The 23,837-nt window shown below is 38.8% G+C and overlaps 1 protein-coding gene across 1 annotated transcript in view; it reads right to left on the bottom strand.

The window, feature by feature from the left end:
• mEFG1 (mitochondrial translation elongation factor G 1) overlaps positions 1 to 23,837 on the bottom strand; it is a 154,524-nt gene that overhangs the window by 100,705 nt on the left and 29,982 nt on the right. The window contains exon 4 of the mRNA XM_090375087.1: positions 16,739 to 17,076. Coding sequence (XP_090231213.1) covers positions 16,739 to 17,076 — 338 coding nt within the window. The remainder of the gene's footprint in view (positions 1 to 16,738; positions 17,077 to 23,837) is intronic.

The following is a 23,837-nucleotide window of genomic DNA, read 5'->3' as shown; positions in this document are numbered from 1 at the left end:
AATAAGTTCAAGGCAGAACTAGTCAAACATTTGGAGTGAATGGATGGGTGAAATGGGAAGGGTGTTTTTTTTTTTTTTTTTTTTTTTTGGCTGATGCTATATAAGCTTGCTTTCTTGCATATGCCCAATAATGCTAATGCTATTAGGCTTAATGTACAAGTTTGCAGATGATACAGTCTGCAAACTTGTCAGCAGGGTTGTTAATTGCAGTAAGGACGGTAAGCTACTGCAATAGAATCTAGAAAAGTTGGGCAGATGGGCTGGGAGGTGGCAACCGAAGTCTAACATTGACAAATGGACAGTACTGCATATGGGTAGAAGTAACCCCAGAGTAACGTACCAACTGTGCAGTACTACACCTCAGGGTAGTGGAGATTGAAAAAGACCTGGGGACAATTGTGCAGTCAGATATGGGTTTTCTGAGCAGTGCAAATAGGCTGCCAGAGCAGCTGATAGGATCTTGTGTATGATATACAGGAATTTTGCTAGCAGGGATAAGGATGTGATTATCCCTATGTATAAGGCAATGGTCAACCACACCTTAAGTACTGCATACAGGTTTGGAGGCTTCATTTTAGTAAGGATGTAGAGATGCTGGAACGGGTACAGAGAAGGGCAACGAGATTGGTGAGGGAAACAAAGGGTTCACTGCTCTTACCAAGAATGGCATAAGTTCTGCAAATTGCAGCATTCGGAGGCCTCGAATGGTTTGAGCAAGCTCAATATGCTGATGGGATTCTTCCCCTTGCTCAGATTATGCACTTCGGGGGGCATAAATTCAAACTGAGGAAACACAGTTGTAGAACAGATGTGCGGAAATTTGCCTTTAGCCAGTGGGTGGCTGTTTGCTGGGATAAATTTTCATCCATTGTGGAAGTTGATAGCTTTAATAAATTCAAGGAAGAACTGGACACACTTTGGAGCGAATGGATGGGCGAAATGGGAAGGTTTTTTTTTTTTTTTGGCTGATGCTGTATAAGTATGCTTTCTTGCATCATATGCCTCTACTAATGCTAATGTGCGTTTCCTTTTTGTTGAAAGATTGAGCTTTGTAGCTTTTTATTAGTTTAACACATATTATAACACTAGACTTTTACTTTTTAAATTTCAATTTCTTTAATTTTATTATTTCAAATTTCCTACAAAACAGACACAATCTCAATTAACATCTTAACAAAAAATTCCAATAGTTACTGGAATTTATGTGGTGGTCATTCCCTGACCTTTCTGCATCCTCCGTATTTGGTGGTCACGGGCTCGAACCTCGGTCTAATCAAGAAGCGTGTGCTAGGCATTGCTGATCCTGCCCACCTGACTACAGGCTTCTCATTGTATTCTTATGTGTGGTCTGAGAGATTTATGAACTGCCTAGTAATTGCTTAGTGCTTAAGATAGAAGATAAATAAATGCTTTAGTGATCAAGGTAGAAGTTAATAAATATATCATGAATGCCCAGATATAGCACTTTTAAGCAAATGGCATTGCCAAAAGGTTAGTTAGTCTGCTATTTATTTAAAAAATTAGGCGTATCTTTACTGATGCTGTTTGGTGTTAGAAGTGCATATCCTGAATATGCCGATATGATGTTTGTGTATGATTTTTGTGGTGGAAGTGCCGCTGCAGCTTATAAAGAATACCATCGACAGTGTCCTAACTGCAGAATACTGGATTCAAGAGCATTTACTAGTGTTTACAGCAAACTGTGTGAGACTGGTACAGTTCCCAGCACGCATATTCCTTCTGAATGTACAAATGAACAAAATGTGGATGAAACAGAGTACATTCTTCAGTCAGTAGAATGTAGTCCTACTATTAGCACACGAAGAATTTCTATGCGTATCAGTGTTCCACAGACAAGAGTATGGCAAATATTACATGAGCACAGCTTGTATCCATTTCACATACAGTAGGTGCAACACCTTCAGCCAGGAGATGATGCCCAGTGATTGGAATTTTGTTGGTCGGTAAATGTTAATTGCCGATTAATTCCATTATTACTGTTCAGCGATGAAGCTACCTTCACCCGTGACAGTATCAACAACACCTGCAACTCTCATAGGTGGTCAGACGAAAATCCACATGCCACTGTAGAAACAAATTTTCAATATCATTTCTCTGTAAATGTGCTGAAAGAAATAGTAAAAACAAAAAAGAGAAGTAATGAAAAAACAATGGATAAGCCTCCCATACGTTGAAACTTACCAACAACTTTTAAAAAAATTTTCAAAGATTCTGGGGTAAACCTGGCCTTTGGCAACTCCAAGAAACTATGGGCATACCTTAAAAATTCAACAAAAAATAATAAAACAATAGAAATTAAACAACAAACAAACATAGTTTATGCAATTCCTTGCACAACAGACTGCAACCAGTGGCATAGCTATTGGGGGGGGGGGCTGTACTTTTTTTGGGGATGGCACTTTTCACGTGAGACACAATTTTATTTTTTGATGATTCTTTTATTTATGTTAACTTAGTAATTTTTATTACTTAATTAATAATTAGTTTTTAACAACTATACTTACAACTAAAATAAATAAAATATAAATATAACAAAACCGTTACATTTCCATTTATTGAAAAAAAAAAATTAATTACAAAATTTGTCACTATATGGCACTGTGGCAATATAAATCACTTGAACAGTGCTACAATTGTTCAATGTGTCCTCCATTTTGGTCAACAACAGTTTCCATTCGAAGAACAGCATTTTCTACAGCAGAACTTAACACGTCAACTGGAATAGCCAGCCCATGACGTCTAATGCTGTCCTACAGATCTGCCAGAGTTTGACATCCTTCCGATACATCTGGTTCTTCAAGAACCCCACAACCAGAAGTTGCATGGGGTGAGGTTCAGTGATCGGGGTGGAAAGATGTTTGGAAACAATGGCTGATGACCCGTTCATCTGTAAGTGTTGCCTTAGCAATCTTTGGACACAACGGTGGATGTGGGGGTGGCGCACCATCTTGCATGAATATGGTATCCTGAAGGCACCCACATTGTTGCAGTTCTGGTATTGCGAAATTTGTCAACATTTCATAATATCGCTGTCCAGTGATGGAACAGGTGTGGGATCCAGTTGGTGTTACCTGTTCAAAAAAATATGGCCCAATCACGAATGTGGCCGTAAATCAACACCACACTGTCACTTTTGGAGAATGCAACGGGACCTCTTGGATAATTTGAAGGTTTTCTGTTGCCCAAATGTGACAGTTGTGTGTAATCACTTGTCCATTTAAGCAGAAGTGGGGTTCATCACTCCAAAGGATGTTCCATGTCCAAGTGATATCCAATGTCATTCGTGAACCAGAAACTGAAGTGCATATGTGAAACGAATATCTGCATCACCATGCTTTAGCTGCTGTAGCATGTGCATCTTGTAGGGATAGTACTGCAATGCCCGACACATTACTAGCCTTACAATGGAATACGGCATGTCCACTTCACGAGAAACAGCTGGCACACTTGTGCTACCACATGGATATTGACTTGATAAATCCACGACAGCCATAGCTACATCATCAACACAAGAGGAGTCCACTCGTTTTCGACCTCTACCTGGTTGAACACCAAGATGTCCTGTCACTTCAAATTTCGCACTCATTTTGCAGACAGCACAAACACTCACAGGTCCACACCTTATGTGCTTCTGATGCCGGAATTCTCTGACAGCCACAGCTGCATTGTTGCTATTCTGATAGTACAGCTTCACTAATAGCGCCTTTTCCTGCAATGTTTTTGGCATTGCTGCTGTAGTGCAAGCAAACTCTGTTTTTTTTTTTTGGTAGTTGTTGGCACATCGACTTCTGTGGCCATAATGCACCTCCCAAGGGTTTTTTTTTAGCATTAGCATTAGTAGAGACATATGATGCAAGAAAGCAAGCTTATTCAGCATCGGCCAAAAAAAAAAAAAAAAAAAACCCCACTCCCATTTCACCCATCTGTTCGTTCGAAATACCTGTCCAGTTGAGCTTTAAATTTGTTTAGGCTATCAACTTCTACAACAAGCGATGGAAGTCGGTTCCACCAACCAACCACCCGCTGGCCAAAGGCAAATTTCCGCACATCTATCCGACATCCGTCCTTCCTCAATTTGAATTTATGCCCTCTGAGGTGATTATTCTGAGCAAGATGAAGAATCCCATTGGCATTGAGCATGCTCAAACCATTCAAAGCCTTATACACCTCTATCAGATCACCTCGCCGGTGCCTAGTCTCCAGACTCTGTAATTTGCAAAACTTAAGCCTTTCTTCGTAAGAGCAACCCTTTGTTCCATTCACTAATCTTGTTGCCCTTCTCTGTACCCGTTCCAGCAGTTCTACATCCTTCTTGAAATGAGGCCTCCAGACCTGTATACAGTACTCAAGATGTGGCCTAACCATTGCCTTATACAAGGGAATAATCACCTCCTTATCCCTGCTAGAAAAATTCCTGTATATCATTGACAAGACACCATGAGCTACTCTTGCAGCTCGTCTGCACTGCTCAGAGAACTTCATATCTGCCTGCACAATTACCCCCAGGTCCTTTTCATTCTCCACCACTGTCAGTGTAGTACCGCAGAGTTGATACGTTGCTCTGGGGTTACTGTTTCCCATATGTAGTACTTTACATTGGTCAATGTTAAACTTCATTTGCCACCTCTCAGCCCATCTGTTCAACCTTTCCAGATCCTGTTGCAGCAGCATAGCGTCAGTAGTGTCCTTAACGACCCTGCCAACCTTTGTATCATCTGCAAACTTGGACATTAAACTTGATATCCCATCATCAATATCATTCATAAACACCGAAAACAACAACGGACCCAACACTGAACCTTGAGGAACTCCACTAATAACATTAGTCCACGTTGAGCAGTGTCCATTGATTACCACTCTCTGTCTTCTGCCACTCAACCAATCCCTTATCCATAGCAGCAATTTGCCTCCAATGCCACACTGCTCCAATTTGTGCAGCAGTCTTCCATGTGCAACAGTATCAAAAGCCTTTCTAAGATCCAAATATATAATATCAAAGTTATTCCCTGCATCCAGTTCTTTTGTGACTACATCATAGTATCCAATCAAATTGGTCAGGCAAGACCTGCCCTTAACAAAACCATGCTGCGTCTGAGCTATAACTGAATTCTTGTCTAGATGATCCTGCAGTGCTTCTTCAACCAGTGCCTCGATTAATTTACCTGGAACAGAAGTTAAACTAACGGGTCTATAATTACTTGTGTCAGCCTTTGATCCTCCTTTGTGAATTGGGGTTACATTTGCACATCTCCAGTCTATGGGTACCTCCCCTGAGTCCAAAGAAGCTCTCATAATTATGGCTAGGGGTTTGCATACTTCCTTTGCTGCCTCCTTTAATATAACTGGATAGATCCCATCCACCCCAGGTGCCTTTTTTATGTTTATCCTCAACAATCTCTCCTCCACTTTCCTCTCAGTTATTACAAAATCATCCAGCTCACTGCCAATGTTTACTTTACCTACATCATTCTCCTTCCTGAATAACTCCTCATGCGTGAATGTAGATGCAAAATACTCGTTTAGACTGTTAGCCACCTGATCCTCAACTGTTGAACCATCAATATCCAGTGGACCAATCTGATTCATCCCTTTCCTTCTCGAGTTCAAATATGTAAAGAACTCTTTTCTGTTTTTCTTTGCATCCTTTGCCAAGGATTTTTCGTAGTCTGCCTTTGCCTGCCTAATCTCCTTTGTGACTTGGTTACAGACCAACTTATATCTATCATAGGCTTCCATGTCACCCATTAATTTGTATGTATCCCATGCATTTTTCTTCTCTGCCACATGTCTCATTAATTCATCTGACAACCATTTAGGCCTAAACCTTGAACAATATTTCTTAGTTGGTATGTAAAGCCTGGTAGCCTCCAAGATTAGTTCCTTGAATGCTTCCCATTTTGAGTTTGCTGTTGGTAACATCATCAGTTGGTCCCACTGTATAGAATTTAAATACTGTCTCAGACCATCATAGTCGCCTTTACGAAAACAAAAACCCTTCCCTTTACCTCTGATGGTAGTTACCTCCTTGAGTAAATCCCACTTCAACACACTGTGATCACTGCCACCTAGTGGTTCATTTATCTGCAGATTCTTAATGCATGAAGAATCACTACTGATAATCAGATCAAGAGTATTGCTCCCTCTTGTTGCCTCACGAACATGCTGATGTAGAAAACAATCATCCAATAAATCAACAAAAGCCTTGCTAGTGTGCGAGTGACCAATCCACAAATTCCAGTCAATATCTGGGAAATTAAAATCCCCCATTATAAGACTCTCTGATTTACTGGCCCACTCTATTTCCCTGTACAATATCTTATTATACTCATCAGAGTCATTAGGCCTATAGCACACTCCTACTCTCAATTTTGATTTCCCTATGCTTATGTCACACCAGACTGACTCGACACTGCCCTGTCCATCGATGGCGACTGGCTTCACTTCCTTGGACTTTGTGTTTCTTAATTAATAGCATAACCCCTCCTCCCCTTCTGTCCTGTCTATCCTTTCTATACACATTGTATTCCCCAAATTCCAGTTCCGCATTACTTATATCTGTGTGACACCACGTCTCTGATATCCCAACAATATCTGCCTTTGATGTTTTGAGCAATACCTCAAATTCATCAAATTTGTGCAGCAGTCTTCCATGTGCAACAGTATCAAAAGCCTTTCTAAGATCCAAATATATAATATCAAAGTTATTCCCTGCATCCAGTTCTTTTGTGACTACATCATAGTATCCAATCAAATTGGTCAGGCAAGACCTGCCCTTAACAAAACCAATACCAAACTCCTAGCATTGGTGTACACGCAGGTATACATGCACCTGTTTCTATTCTTAGCTACCCTAACACAACCCATGTGTTTACTTGTACCGCAATGACTACCAGCAGTCTCTGAAATATCCTGCATCTTGTTTTCCAGGCTTCTGCTCATTTCAATAGAAGCAGTGCAAGAATCACTTCCACCTCTGCCAGTGGCTACTGTTAATCTATTAGTCCTTGTATCCCCCCCAACTAGCAGTTTTCCGACCCACCTAACACTGCCTCGACAGCATCAGCAAAAATTCTTGCACCCTTTCTATTTAAGTGTATCCCATCCCTGTAGAAGCAATCTCTCCTGTTAACAAGTACAGTCCAGGCTGAAAAAAATTCTACCCCTTGAGCCTTGCACAATCCCTCCAGGGCCGAATTGATCGACAAGGCTCTCATCATATACTCCCTCCTATCGTGTCTGGGCAGAATTGCAGACACTTTCAAGTTCAACCCTAATTCACGGCTTTTTTTCAACAGTGACCTGTACTTGCTAAGTAATTCCGCCGGTCTCCTACTCTTAATATCATTAGTGCCAACGTGTACAACTATATCACCTTTTGTGCCCTTAAAAGATGATATCCGCTCTACAACGTCATCAACCTTTGCCCCTGGCAGACATACCCTGGTCCTATTCCACCTATCCTTTTTACAAAGCATGTTCCCCGTTTCGCTGACAATAGAGTCACCAACAACTACTAGTTCCTGTGGGACCAGCGCATTCTGCCTAGGGGGCTGCCTCTGTGTTGCCTGATGACCAAGTGCAAGCTCTGGCGTTGATGTGGGCAGCTGAGAGCTTGATGGGCCCCTCAATTTATTTCCTTCGAGGGCATCCACCCTGTCCTTCAAGCTCTCATAAAGGCCCATAACAACGCTGAGTTGTCGCCTGATTTCCTTGCACTCCTTACATCGTGCACACACAAAGACATCCCCCTTGGCAGTATCATGTCCCGTACCCGACTGCTCCGCAAACATCAAGCAAACAGTGCATTTTAAAAGACTGTGATTCAGAGGGCAACTGCCCCCGTCAGTTCTCCCCTGAACCAGAGCACTCCCATTAGCTTGAGCCTTTTGCTTTGCTGCTCTGGTCAGAGTCATGATTCCGATTTAATTCAATAAAATTCAAAACAAAAATTAAATCCTTAAGTTATATCCCAAAACAGTTATGTTATATATATATTTTTTTCGGTATCTAGTGTTATCTACGAGTTCCCTTTATACAACATCCGTATCACGTGTACCACTATAGTTATGTATTAATTATTTGTTACGATTAAGTCGTTATATATATATAGAGTTAAAAATACAATTTAATTGACAATAAAGTTTATCAAGATTAATAGATTTACTGATTAATTGACAATATTATATTATGCACTATACTACACTAAGCTTATGCTATCGTGTAAAAATGGCGGGAATGCACGAACGGTATTTCTACGGACTGTAAGTATTGATTAGCTTCCAAATCTCGCTATCTCAATTTAGAATAAACTAAGGATCCTAACTAGGTCTATAATCTACTTATAGAAGATAATTTGATATAACAATTGGTTAATAAATCGACTAAATTTGGTTAAAAAAAAAAAAGAAAAAAAAGACCTCTCGTTCAATTTGTGACACGTGGATTTGAGACCGTTACCGATACTAAGTAATATCTACAAAATCTCTGTCTAAGTTAAACTTTAAACTAAGTATCGTAACTAGGAATATAAAGCTACTCTAGAAAATAAGTTAATATGACAATTTAAACTAATAAAGCAGAAAATAAATCAGGAAAAACTTCTCTGTTTCAAGAGCTTTAAGGAGCAACGTCCGCACAGGCTAACCTTGCAGTACTTTGATCCAGCCCGAGGCGGGATTCAAACCCGTGACCTTTGGGTTGCCAGAAACATCTACTGTATGATTTTGAAGAGACTGCTTTGCTTTTATACAGTACAGTAGAGCTGAGTAGTGGCGCTATGACAATAACTTACAATTATGGCGCATTGGAAGATTACAAGTGACGCATTTCATCATAAAATTTCTCAAGTACCCAAAACCCATATTGCCGATTCTTTGGTTCTATTTCCTTTCATTTCAGGTCCTTCCGCATATGGCTTAAGACACTCACCACCTTCTTTCCACTTACACACACATAAACATGTCAATTCCCTCAATTTAGCAAAAGAAATAAATTAAATAGTCTCCAAAAAAATGCATTTCTGAATTTTGACCGTAAGTGATCTATGGCTATGAAAATATATTGAGCACCTAGTCGTCCATTCTTTTGTACGGCCGTTGCCTCTGGCACCCGACTCTATGCACAAGTGGGAAAATAAATGCAATACGTGACTTTTTCAGGGGACTGAGAATATACAAATAGATCCTTTGTCGGTAGTCTTTCAAGTTAAAAGGAAACAATGAAATGATAAATTTGAGATATTTTCATCTACGAGAAATTTCCATCAATCACATTTCCAAATCGCATTTTGCCAACTGAAGAAATAGTAAGGGGGGAGCTCCCCCCCCTGCTCGCACCTGCTCATCAGTTCGTCGAAATTTTTTGACAGTTTACAATTGATATTCTGTGTGATATGACGTACATACTTGTGATCTGTTTGTTCTTTTTCAACATTTAGACTTCTAGAGTTTTGTACTTTTCTGGTTTTTTTTTTTATTCCTTCTATCCACCACAGTGCAAAAGAAAATGAGCAAAAGAAAAGCAGAAAGTGATATTAAACATGAATTTAATGAACAGTGGAAAAATGAGTTGTTATTTATAGCAAGTTCATCAGGAAAACTGTTTTGCATTGTTTGTGAAAGTACTCTTTTGCATAATAAAAGACACGATCTTAATAGACACTATAAATCACAGCATCAGACTAACGTAGAAGGAAAAATGAAGCTCGTTCTTGGGTCTGAGCTACGAAAAGAATATGTGACTAAGAAAAAGGAAGAAATCAGAAGAAGACAAAATATATTTGCTAAAGTAAGTTGTGAAGACTTGGCGATGATAGAAGCGTCCTATAAAATTGCTTTAGTATTGGCAAAAAAAAAAAAAAGAAACCTTTTTCTGACGGAGAAGAAATTGTTAAGCCTTGTCTCCAAATATTTGCACGCCATCTTGGTAATAAAGGTATTGAAAAGAAAGCAGATGAAAATGCTATATCAAGGCAGACAGTTACGAGACGTATCGAGGAACTCTCTCAGGATGTATCTCAGCAACTGGAAGATCTTGTCCATTCTTGTACTTTCTTTTCTCTAGCTTTGGATGAATCAACGGACATTACTAGCCCAGTTAAAGTAAAATCGTGCCTAGAAAATCTAAAATTAGATTATAGTAAACTCATCAGTGTGTGTACTGACGGAGCGGCGTCAATGATAGGTAAAGCCAATGGCACTACAACTTTGCTTTAAAATTTTTTAAATCATCCTGTACTAAAATATCACTGCATTATACACGAAGAGGCACTGTGTGGAAAAACTTTAAATATGCAGCATGTTATGTTACCGGTTGTGAAATTTGTGAATAAAATTAGAGCAAGAGCATTAAAGAGACGAGAATTCAGAGAATATTGTGAGGTGCTGGCTTTCTGGAGGACAGGTTCTGAGTAGATTTTGGAAATTGAAAAATGCTGTTTATAATTTTTTAGAACAGGAAAATGAACTACCTGATGAAAGAACCTTATTATAAGATAACAACTGGCTATTTGATTTGGCATTTTTAGTTGATGTTACTAGTCATCTCAATGATCTAAATTCAAAACTACAAGGCATGAATAAATTATTTCCTAGCTTAGTAAATAGCATCAATTCATTTAAAATGAAATTAAAACATCTCTCAGTTAGAAAATCAGGGTTTAAGTCAATTTCCACACCTGAAAGAGCAGAATGAATGTGCTGTGGATGATAGCAATTGGACCAAATATCTTGAAAAAATCAAGTTTTTGCAAGTTTCATTTGAAAGTCATTTTCATGATTTGGCTAAAGAAGAAAACTACATGCTCGCATTTATAAACCCATTTTTACTTAGTGAACAAAACATAATTGAGATGCCTAGTAATATACAAATGGAAATTATTGATTTAAAAACAAATTCATTATTAAAAATGAAATTTGATGAGCTTTTTTCAGATCAAAATGCTTCTGACATGATTAATTTCAGGCGTTCATTACTCTGTGGACATTTCCCAGAACTAAGAAAATTTGCAAAAAATTATATATGTCGTTTCAGAATGACATACAGATGTGAACAAGCATTTTCATCCATGAAATTTGATCCATGATCAAAAGCAAAACGAGGTCGTGAATGACTGATTCAAATTTGAAGAATTCTCTGCTGCTCTCAGTAACAAATTTAACACCAAACATTGAAAGACTGGCGAAATCCAAACAGGTTCAAAAGTCTCATTAATGGTAAGTAATGTTTACGTGTTGTAATAGAAATTGCTTTACATACAATAATTAAATCATTTAAAAATGTTAATTATGTTCATAAACATACTTTTATTAAAAAGGTTATTAAGGATATTCCTGGACTCCTTCTAGCGAGCAGAGAGAACAGACGACTACAAGTTCAAACCTGATCTCGCTCAGAGCTCTCTCTCTCTCTCATCACATCCAGCAACTGTGGTACAGAGCTATCTTCACCAAACAAGACTCTCCGGCAGCTGTAGCACCATCAGCGGGTTCCATGACAGCAGTCGCCCTCTCGTCCAAGAGATCATCTCTCACTATTGTAGATTGGTGCTCCAATAAACATGTGTCTTTTGAACTGGCGTACATTATTCAATTTAGTTGCGTTTGAGTTATTCTTTTTCCTCCCCTAAGCGAAGTAGATCCTACCCCTATCCCTATTTTCCAACCCCAACCATGAACGTAAGAAGGTAGAAAAGGTGCTTGAGTTATATGGCGCATCTGAACTCGTATGTGAAAAAAATTGGCGCATGGTATGCAAAAGGTTGGCCACCACTGCTAATAAGCTTGTTTTCTTGCAGCATATGCCTCTACTAATGCTAATAAGTTTAAAATTTCAGTCCTTATGTTCTTGTTCATTATTTCTATAAAGGTTGCAAATGCTGTGATCATCACAAATATTAAATGTTGTTCAAATATTTATTCTGATATTCTTCCTCATTTGCACACTACAGCCATGATCATGTTATATTCATGTTCATTATAATAGAGTTCCACTGTATATATATATATATATATAAAAATTAAAGTCATTATCTGCATGATATCTATTTCGTGCTAATTCAGAAGAATATATTGTAGCAAGTATCCTATGCTTACTGTTCACATAAATGGAAATGTATGGAAGGAGCAGCATGTCCAAATCTGCAGAGATGCATATGATCACAGTATTACATACTCAGGAATAAATATTACATATTTATTCCTGATATATTACTGAATTATGAAACTGAAAAATTAAGAATATGCTTGTGAATATTATTTATTACAAAATTACATTCAAATTTATTACTATATTTCATCCCTTATAGATTAGCAAATTCTTTATTAAATAAATCTTCAATTATATTTATACTGCAGAACCATATAAATGCTAGGTTCAAATCTAGCGAGGGCTATCTATGATCAGAAAATTCATTATTTTGAGTGCACAATGCACTCAAAAAGATCAACTATCATAGAAAGATTATGCAGAGTTCAAATGTGGCAAGCAACACTGCTACTAGAACTATAGCATATTACCCAGTTTGGGAAAGTTTCCCAAGCATCAAATTCTAAGGCTTAAATTAAAAAAAAAATAAGTTAAAATAAAATAATATAAAAAAAAAGGGAGTGACAATTGTATCCATATAATAGAAGAAAACTGATTATGAAGTGGTTCATAAAAGGACCACTTGAAATTCAACTTCTTCAGCTTTGTGTTTAATGTATATATATATATATAACTCAAACTGATAGCGTAAGGTGTAAAGTAAAACTAGATAGAGTAATGCAAAGCACTCAATTAGGAATCTGTTACTTATTATAGTATTATCAATTAATCAAAAAATATTATTAATCTTCTTAAATTTCATTGTAAGTTAAATTGTATTTAAACGGAAATCATGACCCAGACTAGCGAGAGTGCTGTGAATTAGGGGAGAAATGAAGGGGGCGATTCTCCAACACATCAGTCTCAAAAAATGTGTGAAATGTGAAATGTTTGCTGAATTTTCTAAAACGGGACATGATCTAGCCAAGAAGGATATCTTTGTGAGTACTAGATGTCTAGTCAAAAAATTAAGCGGCAACTCAGTGTTCTGATGAGTGCTTGAGGTGTAGGATAAATGCCCTTGAAGAAATTAATATGAGGGGCCCATCCATCAAGCTCTCAGCTGCCCAGTTTAATGGCCGAGCTCACTACTGTGCATCAGGAAACACAGAGGCAATCTCCAAGGCAGAATGCGTTGGTTCCAAAGGAACTAGTTACTGTTGGTGACTCTATTATCAGGGAGACAGGGAATATACTATTGCAAGACGGATAGATGGAACAGGACCAGGGCATGTCTACCAGAGGCAAAAGTTGATAATGTTGTAGAGAAGATATCATCTTTTAATGGCACAAAAGGTGATATTGTTGTACAAGTTGGAACTAATGACATTAAGAGAACGAGATCTGCAGATTTACTCAACAAGTACAGGTCAATGTTGAAAAAAAAAGTCGCAAGTTAGGAGGGAGTATATGATGAAAGACTTGTCGATCAATTCGGCCCTGGAGAGATTGTGTAAGGCTCAAGGGGTAGAATTTTTTTTCCAGCCTGGTCTGTGCTTGTTGACAGGAGAGACTGCTTCTACAGGGATGGGGTTACTTAAATAGAAAGGGTGCAAGAATATTTGCTGATGCTATTGAGGCAGTGTTAGATGTGTCCGAAAACTGCTATCTTGGGGAGGGGGGGGGATACACAGACTAAAAGGTTAACAGTGGCCACAGGCCGAGGCAAAAGTGATTCATGCAATGCTTCTATTAGAATGAGCACCAGCCTGGAAAGCAAGGCAATGGAGTTTTCCAGGACTGCTGGTAGTCATAGTGGGACAAATAAATACATGGGCTGTGTTAGGGGAACTAAGAGCAGAAACAGGTGCATGTATACTGGCATGTACACCAATGCTAGGAGTATAGTTAATAAATTTGATGAGCTTGAAGTGCTAGTCAAGACATCAAAGGCAGATATTGTTGGCATATCAGAGACATGGTGTCACACAGACATAAGCAGTGCAGAATTGGAATTTGGGGAGTACAATATGTACGGAAAGGTTTGTTTGTTCTTTATTTTTAGGAGCATTAGCAACTAAGGCCATATTGCTCCGGGGATATGCGGTGGTCATTCTCTGACCTTTCCGCATCCTCTGTATTTGGTGGTCACGGGCTCGAACCCCGGTCTAATCAAGAAGTGTGTGCTATGCACTGCTGCTCCTGCCCGCCTGGCTACGGAGGAGTATAGTTAATAAATTTGATGAGCTTGAAGTGCTAGTCAAGACATCAAAGGCAGATACTGTTGGCATATCAGACATGGTGTCACACAGACATAAGCAGTGCAGAATTGGAATTTGGGGAGTACAATATGTACGGAAAGGTTTGTTTGTTCTTTATTTTTAGGAGCATTAGCAACTAAGGCCATATTGCTCCGGGGATATGCAGTGGTCATTCCCTGACCTTTCTGCATCCTCTGTATTTGGTGGTCACGGGCTCGAACCCCGGTCTAATCAAGAAGTGTGTGCTATGCACTGCTGCTCCTGCCCGCCTGGCTACGGAGGCGCCGTACAGAGAGGACAGGAAGGGAGGAGGGGTTATGCTGCAACTTAAGAAACACATAAAATCTAAGATAGTGCACCCAATTGATGTTGGTGCACAATGCAATGTTGAGTCTGTTTGGTGTGACATAAGCACTAGGAAAGGAAAAATTACAGGTGTGGGTTATAGGTCTAATGAATCTGATGATTATAATGAGCAATTGTGCAGAGAAATAGAGTGGGCCAGTAAATCAGAATGTCTTATAATTGGGGATTTTACCTTTCCAGATATTGACTGGAACTTGTGGATTGGTCGCTTACACAATAACAAGACTTTTGTGAATTTATTGGATGACTGTTTTCTACAGCAATATGTTCGAGAGGAAACCAGAGGGAGTAATACTCTTGATCTGATTATCAGCAGTGATTATTCATGCATTAAGAATTTGCAGATAAAGGAACCACTGGGTGACAGTGACTAAAATGTACTGATGTGGGAATTACTTAAAGATGTGACTACCATCAAGGCTAAAGGGACAGGATTTTGCTTTCGTAAGATGCTGCTGTTGTTGTTGTTGTTGTTGTTGTTGTTGTTGGTGCCTCTGTAGCCAGGTGGGCAGGAGCAGCAGTGCATAGCACACGCTCCTTGATTAGACCGGGGTTCGAGCCAGTGACCACCAAATACGGAGGAAGACGGAAAGGTCAGGGAATGACCACCGCATATCCCTGGAGCAATATGGCCTTAATTGCTAATGCTCCTGAAAACCAAATAATGAAAAAAAAAAAAAAAAATCGTAAGATGTTACAAGGGTCTCAGACAGTTTTTAAGTTCTGTATAGTGGGGTCAACTGATGATGCTACCAACGTTGAATTCTAAATGGGAAGCCTTCACGGACTTAATTTTGGAGGCTACTAGGCGTTTCATTCTAACTAAGAAATACCGTTCAAGGTTTAGGCCTAAATGGATGTCAGATGAACCAATGAAGCTCGTTTGTTTGTTATTTGGTTTTTAGGAGCATTAGCAACTAAAGCCACATTGCTCTGGGGATATGCGGTGGTCATTCTCTGACCTTTCCACATCCCCCGTATTTGGTGGGCACGGGCTTGAACCCCGGTCTAATCAAGAAGCGTGTGCTACGCACTGCTGCTCCTGCCCACCTGGCTACGGAGGCGCCATCAATGAAGCTCGTGGCAGAGAAGAAAAATGTATGGGATGCATATAAAGTATCAGGTGACACAGAAACCCATAGCAGATATAAACTAGTCTGTAATCAAGTCACAAAGGAGGTTAATAGAAGGCAGATTATGAGAAACCCTTGGCAAAGGATGCAAAGAAAAACAGCAAAGAGTTCTTTACTTATGTAAACTCTAGAAGGAAAGGAATGAATCAGATTGGACCACTTAACATAGATGGGTTGACTATTGATGATCATGCTCAGGTAGCTGATAAACTGAATGTGTATTTTGCATCAACATTCATACATGAGGAGTTATTCAATGAGGGGAGTGTCAGAAGTTTATCAAACTCTAACAGGTAGCTAAGTGATTTTGTAATAACTGAGAGCAAATTGGAGGAGAAATTGTTGAAGTTAAACATAAACTTTCACATAAACATAAACACCAACTTTCATTACAGTTTTATTTTCACTCACAACTCTGCTAGGGCAAAGTTAGGGGCATAATCAAATGATTAACAATTGATTATGAAAAAAAAAAAAAAAAAAAAAAATCAGTGGAGAGAATTGATGCTATGAATATGAATTGATGAGATGATGAATTAATTGATGCAAAACTAATGCTATGTTTAATTATGGATTTCAATTCAATTAATTCAATCATATATATCATATCATATCATCAATAATAAATTATGTCCATCATTAATGAACAAAAGAAACTCCACAAAACCTCATTCTACACCTGCACCACCATGGGAGAATGAAAGACTAGTTTTCATAATTTTAAGTGTCCCCTGGATATTTTTGAATTCCAATAAAGAATTTTTTAATAATAAAAAAAAAAAAAATTGATGGAAAGTTGTTTACCAAGTTTAAAGGATAAAACCTTTTATCAATCATTTACCCTTTCCCTTTAAGTAAATCCCAGAAGTGAAAAATATCAACAAAATAAGCTTTCACTGAAGTACTAATTTCAAATTATGTAAATAAACTCACCTCATTTGTGACAACACCCTATAATGATTAGAATTCATTCTATCTAATTTATTGATGAATGCAACACATGGAACATTATACCTTTTCATTTGCCTGCACACAGTAAGAGTTTGTGACTGCACTCCCCCTACCGCACATAACACTAATACAGCCCCATCAAGAACCCTTAGGGCTCTTTCAACCTCCACTGTAAAATCCACATGGCCAGGAGTGTCAATAATATTGATATTCACATGATTCCATCTAACGTATGTTGCAGCACTTTGGATTGTAATTCCCCTTTGACGTTCAAGTTCCATAGAATCCATTGTTGCTCCAATTTTATCTTTCCCTTTTACCTGAAATTAAAAGAATAAATCACAAAATAAAATTAAATTCACAACAGTATATTGTCATGTGCTCTATGAATCTATAAAAGAAAAATCTTATAAAATTGGCATGTGTTGATTTTTATTCTGCACAAAGTTACAAATACAACATACTCACAAAGTAGAAAGACAGTTTATCAAATAGCAATGTTAGTCACCAAATCTCCAGAACAAATATTTTCCATTCATAGGTCAACATTTACTATTACGCATGTTAACAACAACTATTACACCTGGGAAACAGTAATTCCAAAATAACTTATCACTTGGTGGAGTTCAACTAAACCCAGTAATGGAGGAAAGGGACTTGGGTGTTATGATACGGTCAGGCATGAAATTCTCTGAGCATTGTAAACGGGTTGCAAGGCCCATGGTGTCCTATTGATGATCTATCAAACTTTTGCAAGTAGAGATACGGACGTGATAATCCCATTATATAAGGCTTTTGTTAGACCACACTTGGAATACTGTGTTCAAGTATGGAGACCGCACTTAAAGAAAAACATCGAGCTTCTTGAAAGGGTGCAAAGACGGGTAACTCGCCTGGCGAGATCGGCAAAAGGGCGTCCTTATGAAGAAAGATTTCTGTGGGTTATAGAATTTGGAAACTAGACACCTTAGAGGAGATTTGATTGAGGTGTTTAAGGCTCTGAGAGGCATCAGTAAAATGAATGAGGATGAAATTTTCAAGATTATAAATGATGCTAGAACTAGGGGACATAAATTCAAGTTACGGGGGGAAATGTTTAGATTGGATTACAGGAAGTTTTATTTTAGCCAGCGAGTTATAAATTACCGGAATAAGTTGCCTACATGGGTAGTAGAGGCTGACAGTTTGGGGAAATTCAAAGGTCATCTGGATAGTACCTTTGGGTCAGGGAAGCGCATAGGATGATAGGTTTAATTTCCTTTTCTTTTATTAATTATTATTATTTATTTATTCATTATTATTATTTTTTATCATTGTTTTATTCGTTTTTTTTTTTTTTTTTTGGCTGGTGCAGCATAAGCCATAGGCTTTCTTGCACCATGCGGCCATTACTAATACTAATACAACACAAGTATGTTTTAGGAATAGTCAAAAATTAGGATTACCCAGACCTTTTCATATCACAGGCTGCAAATATTAAAATTATTTTTCGGGCTACTTAATTTCACTGAATTATACAGTGTCCTTACTTAATGGAGGCACTGGTTAAAGAAGCACTGCAGGATCATTTAGACAAGACTTCAGTTATAGCTCAGACACAGCATGGTTTTGATAAGGGAAAGTCTTGCTTGACCAACTTGATTGGATACTATGATGCAATCACAAAAGAACTGGATGCAGGAAATAACTTTGATATTATATATTTGGATCTTAGAAAGGCTTTTGATACTGTTGCACATGGAAGACTGCTGCACAAATTGGAGCAGTGTGGCATTGGAGGCAAATTGCTGCTATGGATAAAGGGATGGTTGAGGGGGAGCAGACAGAGAGTGGTAATCAATGGACACTGCTCATCGTGGACTAATGTTATTAGTGGAGTCCCTCACGGTTCAGTGTTGGGTTCAAAGGTTGGCAGGATTGTTAAGGACACTACTGACAGTATGCTGTAACAGGATCTGGAAAGGTTGAGCAGATGGGCTGAGAGGTGGCAAATGAAGTTTAACATTGACAAATGTAAAGTACTACATATGGGAAACAGTAACCCCATAGCAACGTATCAACTCTGTGGTACTACACTGACAGTGGTAGAGAATGAAAAGGACCTGGGAGTAATTGTGCAGGCAGATATGAATTTTTTTGAGCAGTGCAGACGGGCTGCAAGAGTGGCTCATAGTGTCTTGTCAATGATATACAGGAATTTTTCTAGCAGGGATAAGGAGGTGATTATTCCCTTGTATAAGGCAATGGTCAAGCCACACCTTGTGTATTGTATACAGGTCTGGAGGCCTCATTTCAAGAAGGATGTAGAGCTGCTAGAAGAGTACAGAGAAGGGCAACAAGGTTAGTGAATGGAAGGCTTAAGTTTTGCAAATTACAGTGTCTGGAGACTAGGCACCGGCAAGGTGATCTGATAGACGTGTATTCAGGTGAATAATCACCTGAGAGGACATAAATTCAAATTGAGGAAAGACAGATGTAGGATAAATGTATGGAAATTTGCCTTTAGCCAGCAGGTAGTTGGTTGGTGGAACAGACTTCCATCCTTTGTTGTGGAAGCTGATACCCTAAATAAATTTAAGGCTCAGCTAGACAGGTATTTCGAACGAATGGAGGGGTGAAATGGGAGCCTTTTTTTTTTTTTGGCCGATGCTGCATAAACTTCCTTTCTTGCATCATATGCCTCTACTAATGCTGATGCTAATAAATGTGCAATATATAATATTTATCTAAAATGCTTTATACAACTGCTTTTATTCATCATCACTATCATATCAAATCTTTCTTAACTCTATGAACAATAGTGCATGTCTCCCCCCCACAAGGGATCTCTCTCTCTCTCTCTCTCTCTCTCTCTCTCTCTCTCTCTCTCTCTCTCTCTCTCTCTCTCTCTCTCCTTTCTCATTACTTTGCAATATCCTCCTCAATGTTCTCCTTCTCTAAGGAGAACATCAGAAGGTCCCCCAACCAAATTCCAAGGCTTGATGCATAACAATGTCTGGCTTCAAATGGTCAAGTCTGAAATGCATGGTTCTAATCTATTCTAAACCTCCCCAAGATACAGATTTTAAGGTTTATCAGAAATTTTTCATGCATTTGTTGGGTTAATTGCTGTTCTTTACTTGTCTCTTTTGGGCAGAATCTAGGAGTCTGAGACATTTTGGAAACACCAGACGAAATGAGGGAATGATATTATATGGTGGGGCAGATCTCTGACTTTCAGAGTCAGAAGCTGTTTATAAGAAACAATAATTCAAAGGAAAAAGCCTAGTTTTTTAAATGCACAGAAAACAAACATTTGTAATATACATATGACAAGAAAGCTTAGAAGTTAGTGTTATGCTAAAAGATATGTGACCTCACAGAAATTTGAGATTATTAAAGATGAGCATGGACTCTTTTTTTGCACAACAGAACTTGGTTTTCGAAAGAATGAAGTTAATTAGAGTATTATAATGTCTTATAATGGGAGATTTTAATTTCCCAGATATTGACTGGAATTTGGGGCTGGTTACTCACACACTAGCAGGACTTTTGTGGATTTATTGGATGATTGTTTTCTACATCAGCATGTTCGGGAGGCAACTAGAGGGAGTAATACTCTTGATTTGATTATCAGCAGTGATTCTTCATGCATTAAGAATCTGCAGATAAATGAACCACTAGGTGGCAGTGATCACAATGTGCTGAAGTGGGATTTACTCAAAGAGGTAACTACCATTAGGGGTAAAGGGAAGGGTTATTGCTTCCGTAAAGGCGACTACGATGGACTGAGACAGTATTTAAATTCTATACAGTGGGACCAACTGATGATGTTACCAACAGAAAATTCAAAATGGGAAGCATTCAATGAACTTATCTTGGAAGCTACTAGGCTTTACATACCAACTAAGAAATATTGTTCAAGGTTTAGGCCAAAATGGATGTCAGATGAACTAATGAGGCATATGGCAGAGAAGAAAAATGCATGGGATACATACAAATTAACACATGACACAGAAGCCTATGATAGATACAAGTTGATATGCAACCAAGTTACAAAGGAGGTTAGGCAGGCGAAGGCAGATTACGAGAAATCCTTGGCAAGGGATGCAAAGAAAAACAGCAAAGAGTTCTTTACTTATGTAAACTCTAGAAGGAAGTGGATGAATCAGATTGGTCCACTTGATATTGATGGGTCAAGTGTTGATGATCCTGCTCAGGTAGCTAACAAAGTAAATGAATATTTTGCATCGACATTCACACATGAGGAGTTATTCAGCGAGGGGAATGCCAGAGGTGTATTCAACTCTAGCAGTAAGCTACAGAATCTTGAAATAACTGGGAGTAAAGTGGAGGAGAAACTGTTGAAGATAAACACAAGAAAGGCACCCGGGGTGGATGGGATCTATCCAGTTATATTAAAGGAGGCAGCAAAGGAAGTAAGCAAACCCTTAGCCATAATTATGAGAGCTTCCTTGGACTCAGGGGAGGTACCCATAGACTGGAAATGTGCAAATGTGACCCCAATTCACAAAGGAGGATCAAAGGCTGACACAAGTAATTATAGACCTGTGAGCTTAACTTCTGTTCCAGGAAAATTAATGGAGGCACTGGTTAAAGAAGCACTGCAGGATCATTTAGACAAGACTTCAGTTATAGCTCAGACACAGCATGGTTTTGTTAAGGGGAAGTCTTGCCTGACCAACTTGATTGGATACTATGATGCAGTCACAAAAGAACTGGATGCAGGGAATAACTTTGATATTATATACTTGGATCTTAGAAAGGCTTTTGATACTGTTGCACATGGAAGACTGCTACACAAATTGGAGCAGTGTGACATTGGAGGCAAATTGCTGCTATGGATAAAGGGGTGGTTGAGGGGGAGAAGACAGAGAGTGGTAATCAATGGATACTGCTCATCGTGGACTGATGTTATTAGTGGAGTCCCTCAGGGCTCAGTGTTGGGTCCATTATTGTTTTCTGTATTTATAAATGATATTGATGATGGTATATCGGGCTTAATGTCCAAGTTTGCAGACGATACAAAGGTTGGCAGGGTTGTCAAGGACACTACTGACACTATGCTGCTGCAACAGGATCTGGAAAGGTTGAGCAGATGGGCTGAGAGGTGGCAAATGAAGTTTAACATTGACAAATGTAAAGTACTACACATGGGAAACAGCAACCCCAGAGCAACGTATCAACTCTGTGGTACTACACTGACAGTGGTAGAGAATGAAAGGGACTTGGGGGTGGTTGTGCAGGCAGATATGAAGTTCTCTGAGCAGTGCAGACGGGCTGCAAGAGTAGCTCATGGAGTATTGTCAATGATATACAGGAATTTTTCCAGCAGGGATAAGGAGGTGATTATTCCATTGTATAAGGCGATGGTCAGGCCACACCTAGAGTACTGTATACAGGTCTGGAGGCCTCATTTCAAGAAGGATGTAGAGCTGCTGGAACGAGTACAGAGAAGGGCAACAAGATTAGTGAATGGAACAAAGGGGTGCTCTTACGAAGAAAGGCTTAAGTTTTACAAATTACAGTGTCTGGAGACTAGGCACCAGCGAGGTGATCTGATAGAGGTGTATAAAGCCTTGAATGGTTTAAGCATGCTCAATGCTGATGGGATTCTTCCTCTAGCTCAGAAAAATCACCTGAGAGGGCATAAATTCAAATTGAAGAAAGACAGATGTAGGATAGACGTGCGGAAATTTGCCTTTAGCCAGCGGGTGGTTGGTTGGTGGAACAGACTTCCATTCCTTGTGGTGGAGGTTGATAGCCTAAATAAGTTTAAGGCTCAGCTGGACAGGTATTTTGAACGAACATAGGGGTGAAGTGGAAGTGGGTTTTTTTTTTTTTTTTTTTTTGGCTGATACTGCATAAGCTTGCTTTCTTGCATCAAATGCCTCTACTAATGCTAATGCTAATTAGTATTAGTAATGGCCGCATGGTGCAAGAAAGCCTATGACTTATGCTGCACCAGCCAAAAAAAAAAAAAAAATATTAATAAAAAGAAATATTAATAAAAAATTAATAAAAGAAAAGGAAATTAAACCTATCATCCTAAGCGCTTCCCTGATTTGAAGGTGCTATCCACATATCCTTTGAATTTCCCCAAACTGTCAGATTCTACCACCCATGTAGGCAACTTATTACAGTAATTTATAACTCACTGGCTAAAATAAAAGTTCCTGCGGTCCAATCTAAACATCTTCCCCCGTAACTTGAATTTATGTACCCTAGTTCTAGCATCATTTATAATCTTGAAAATTGTCTTCATTCATTCTACTGATGCCTTTCAGAGCCTTAAACACCTCAATCAAATCTCCTCTAAGGTGTCTAGTTTCTAAACTCTGCAACCCACATATTCAAAGTCTTTCTTCATAAGGATGCCCTTTTGCCGATCTCACCAGGCGAGTTACCCGTCTTTGTACCCTTTGAAGAAGCTTGATGTCTTTCTTTAGGTGCAGTCTCCATACTTGAACAGAGTATTCCAAGTGTGGTCTAACAAAAGCCTTATATAATGGGATTATCACGTCCCTATCTCTACTTGCAAAAGTTCGATAGATCATCGCTAGGACACCATGGGCCTTCTTTGTAACCTGTTTACAATGCTCAGAGAATTTCAGTCTGACCGTATCGTAACACCCAAGTACCTTTCCTCCAGTACTGAGTTTAGTTGAACTCCACCAAGTGAATAAGTTATTTTGGGATTGCTGTTTCCCAGGTGTAATACCTTGCACTTTAGATTAAAGCATAGCTGCCATTTTTCTGACCATTCCTGAAGTCTATCTAGGTCTTTCTGAAGAAGCTCAGCTTGACAGTGATCATTAACTACTCTACCAATTTTAACATCATCTGCAAATTTAGACATCCTGCCCTCTATCCCTTCATCAATGTTGTTTATGAAAATTAAAAACAACAGTGGTTCCTATACTGATCCTTGGGGAACCCCACTTTTTACATCAACTAGAACTGAGGAATAGCCATTTATCACAACCCTGCCCTGAAGCCATCCTGCTATCCATCTAAGGATTTTCCCAGTGATTCCAACCTGTTCCAGCTTATAAAGCAACCACTCATGTGGGACTGAGTC

The sequence above is a fragment of the Mastigoproctus giganteus genome, chromosome 6 (genome assembly GCF_048544385.1).
Source record: "Mastigoproctus giganteus isolate SK-2022 chromosome 6, ASM4854438v1, whole genome shotgun sequence".
Classification (NCBI taxonomy): Eukaryota; Metazoa; Arthropoda; class Arachnida; order Uropygi; family Thelyphonidae; genus Mastigoproctus; species Mastigoproctus giganteus.
Note: the sequence above shows the minus strand (reverse complement) of the source record. Positions and strands in the feature narration are given on the sequence as shown.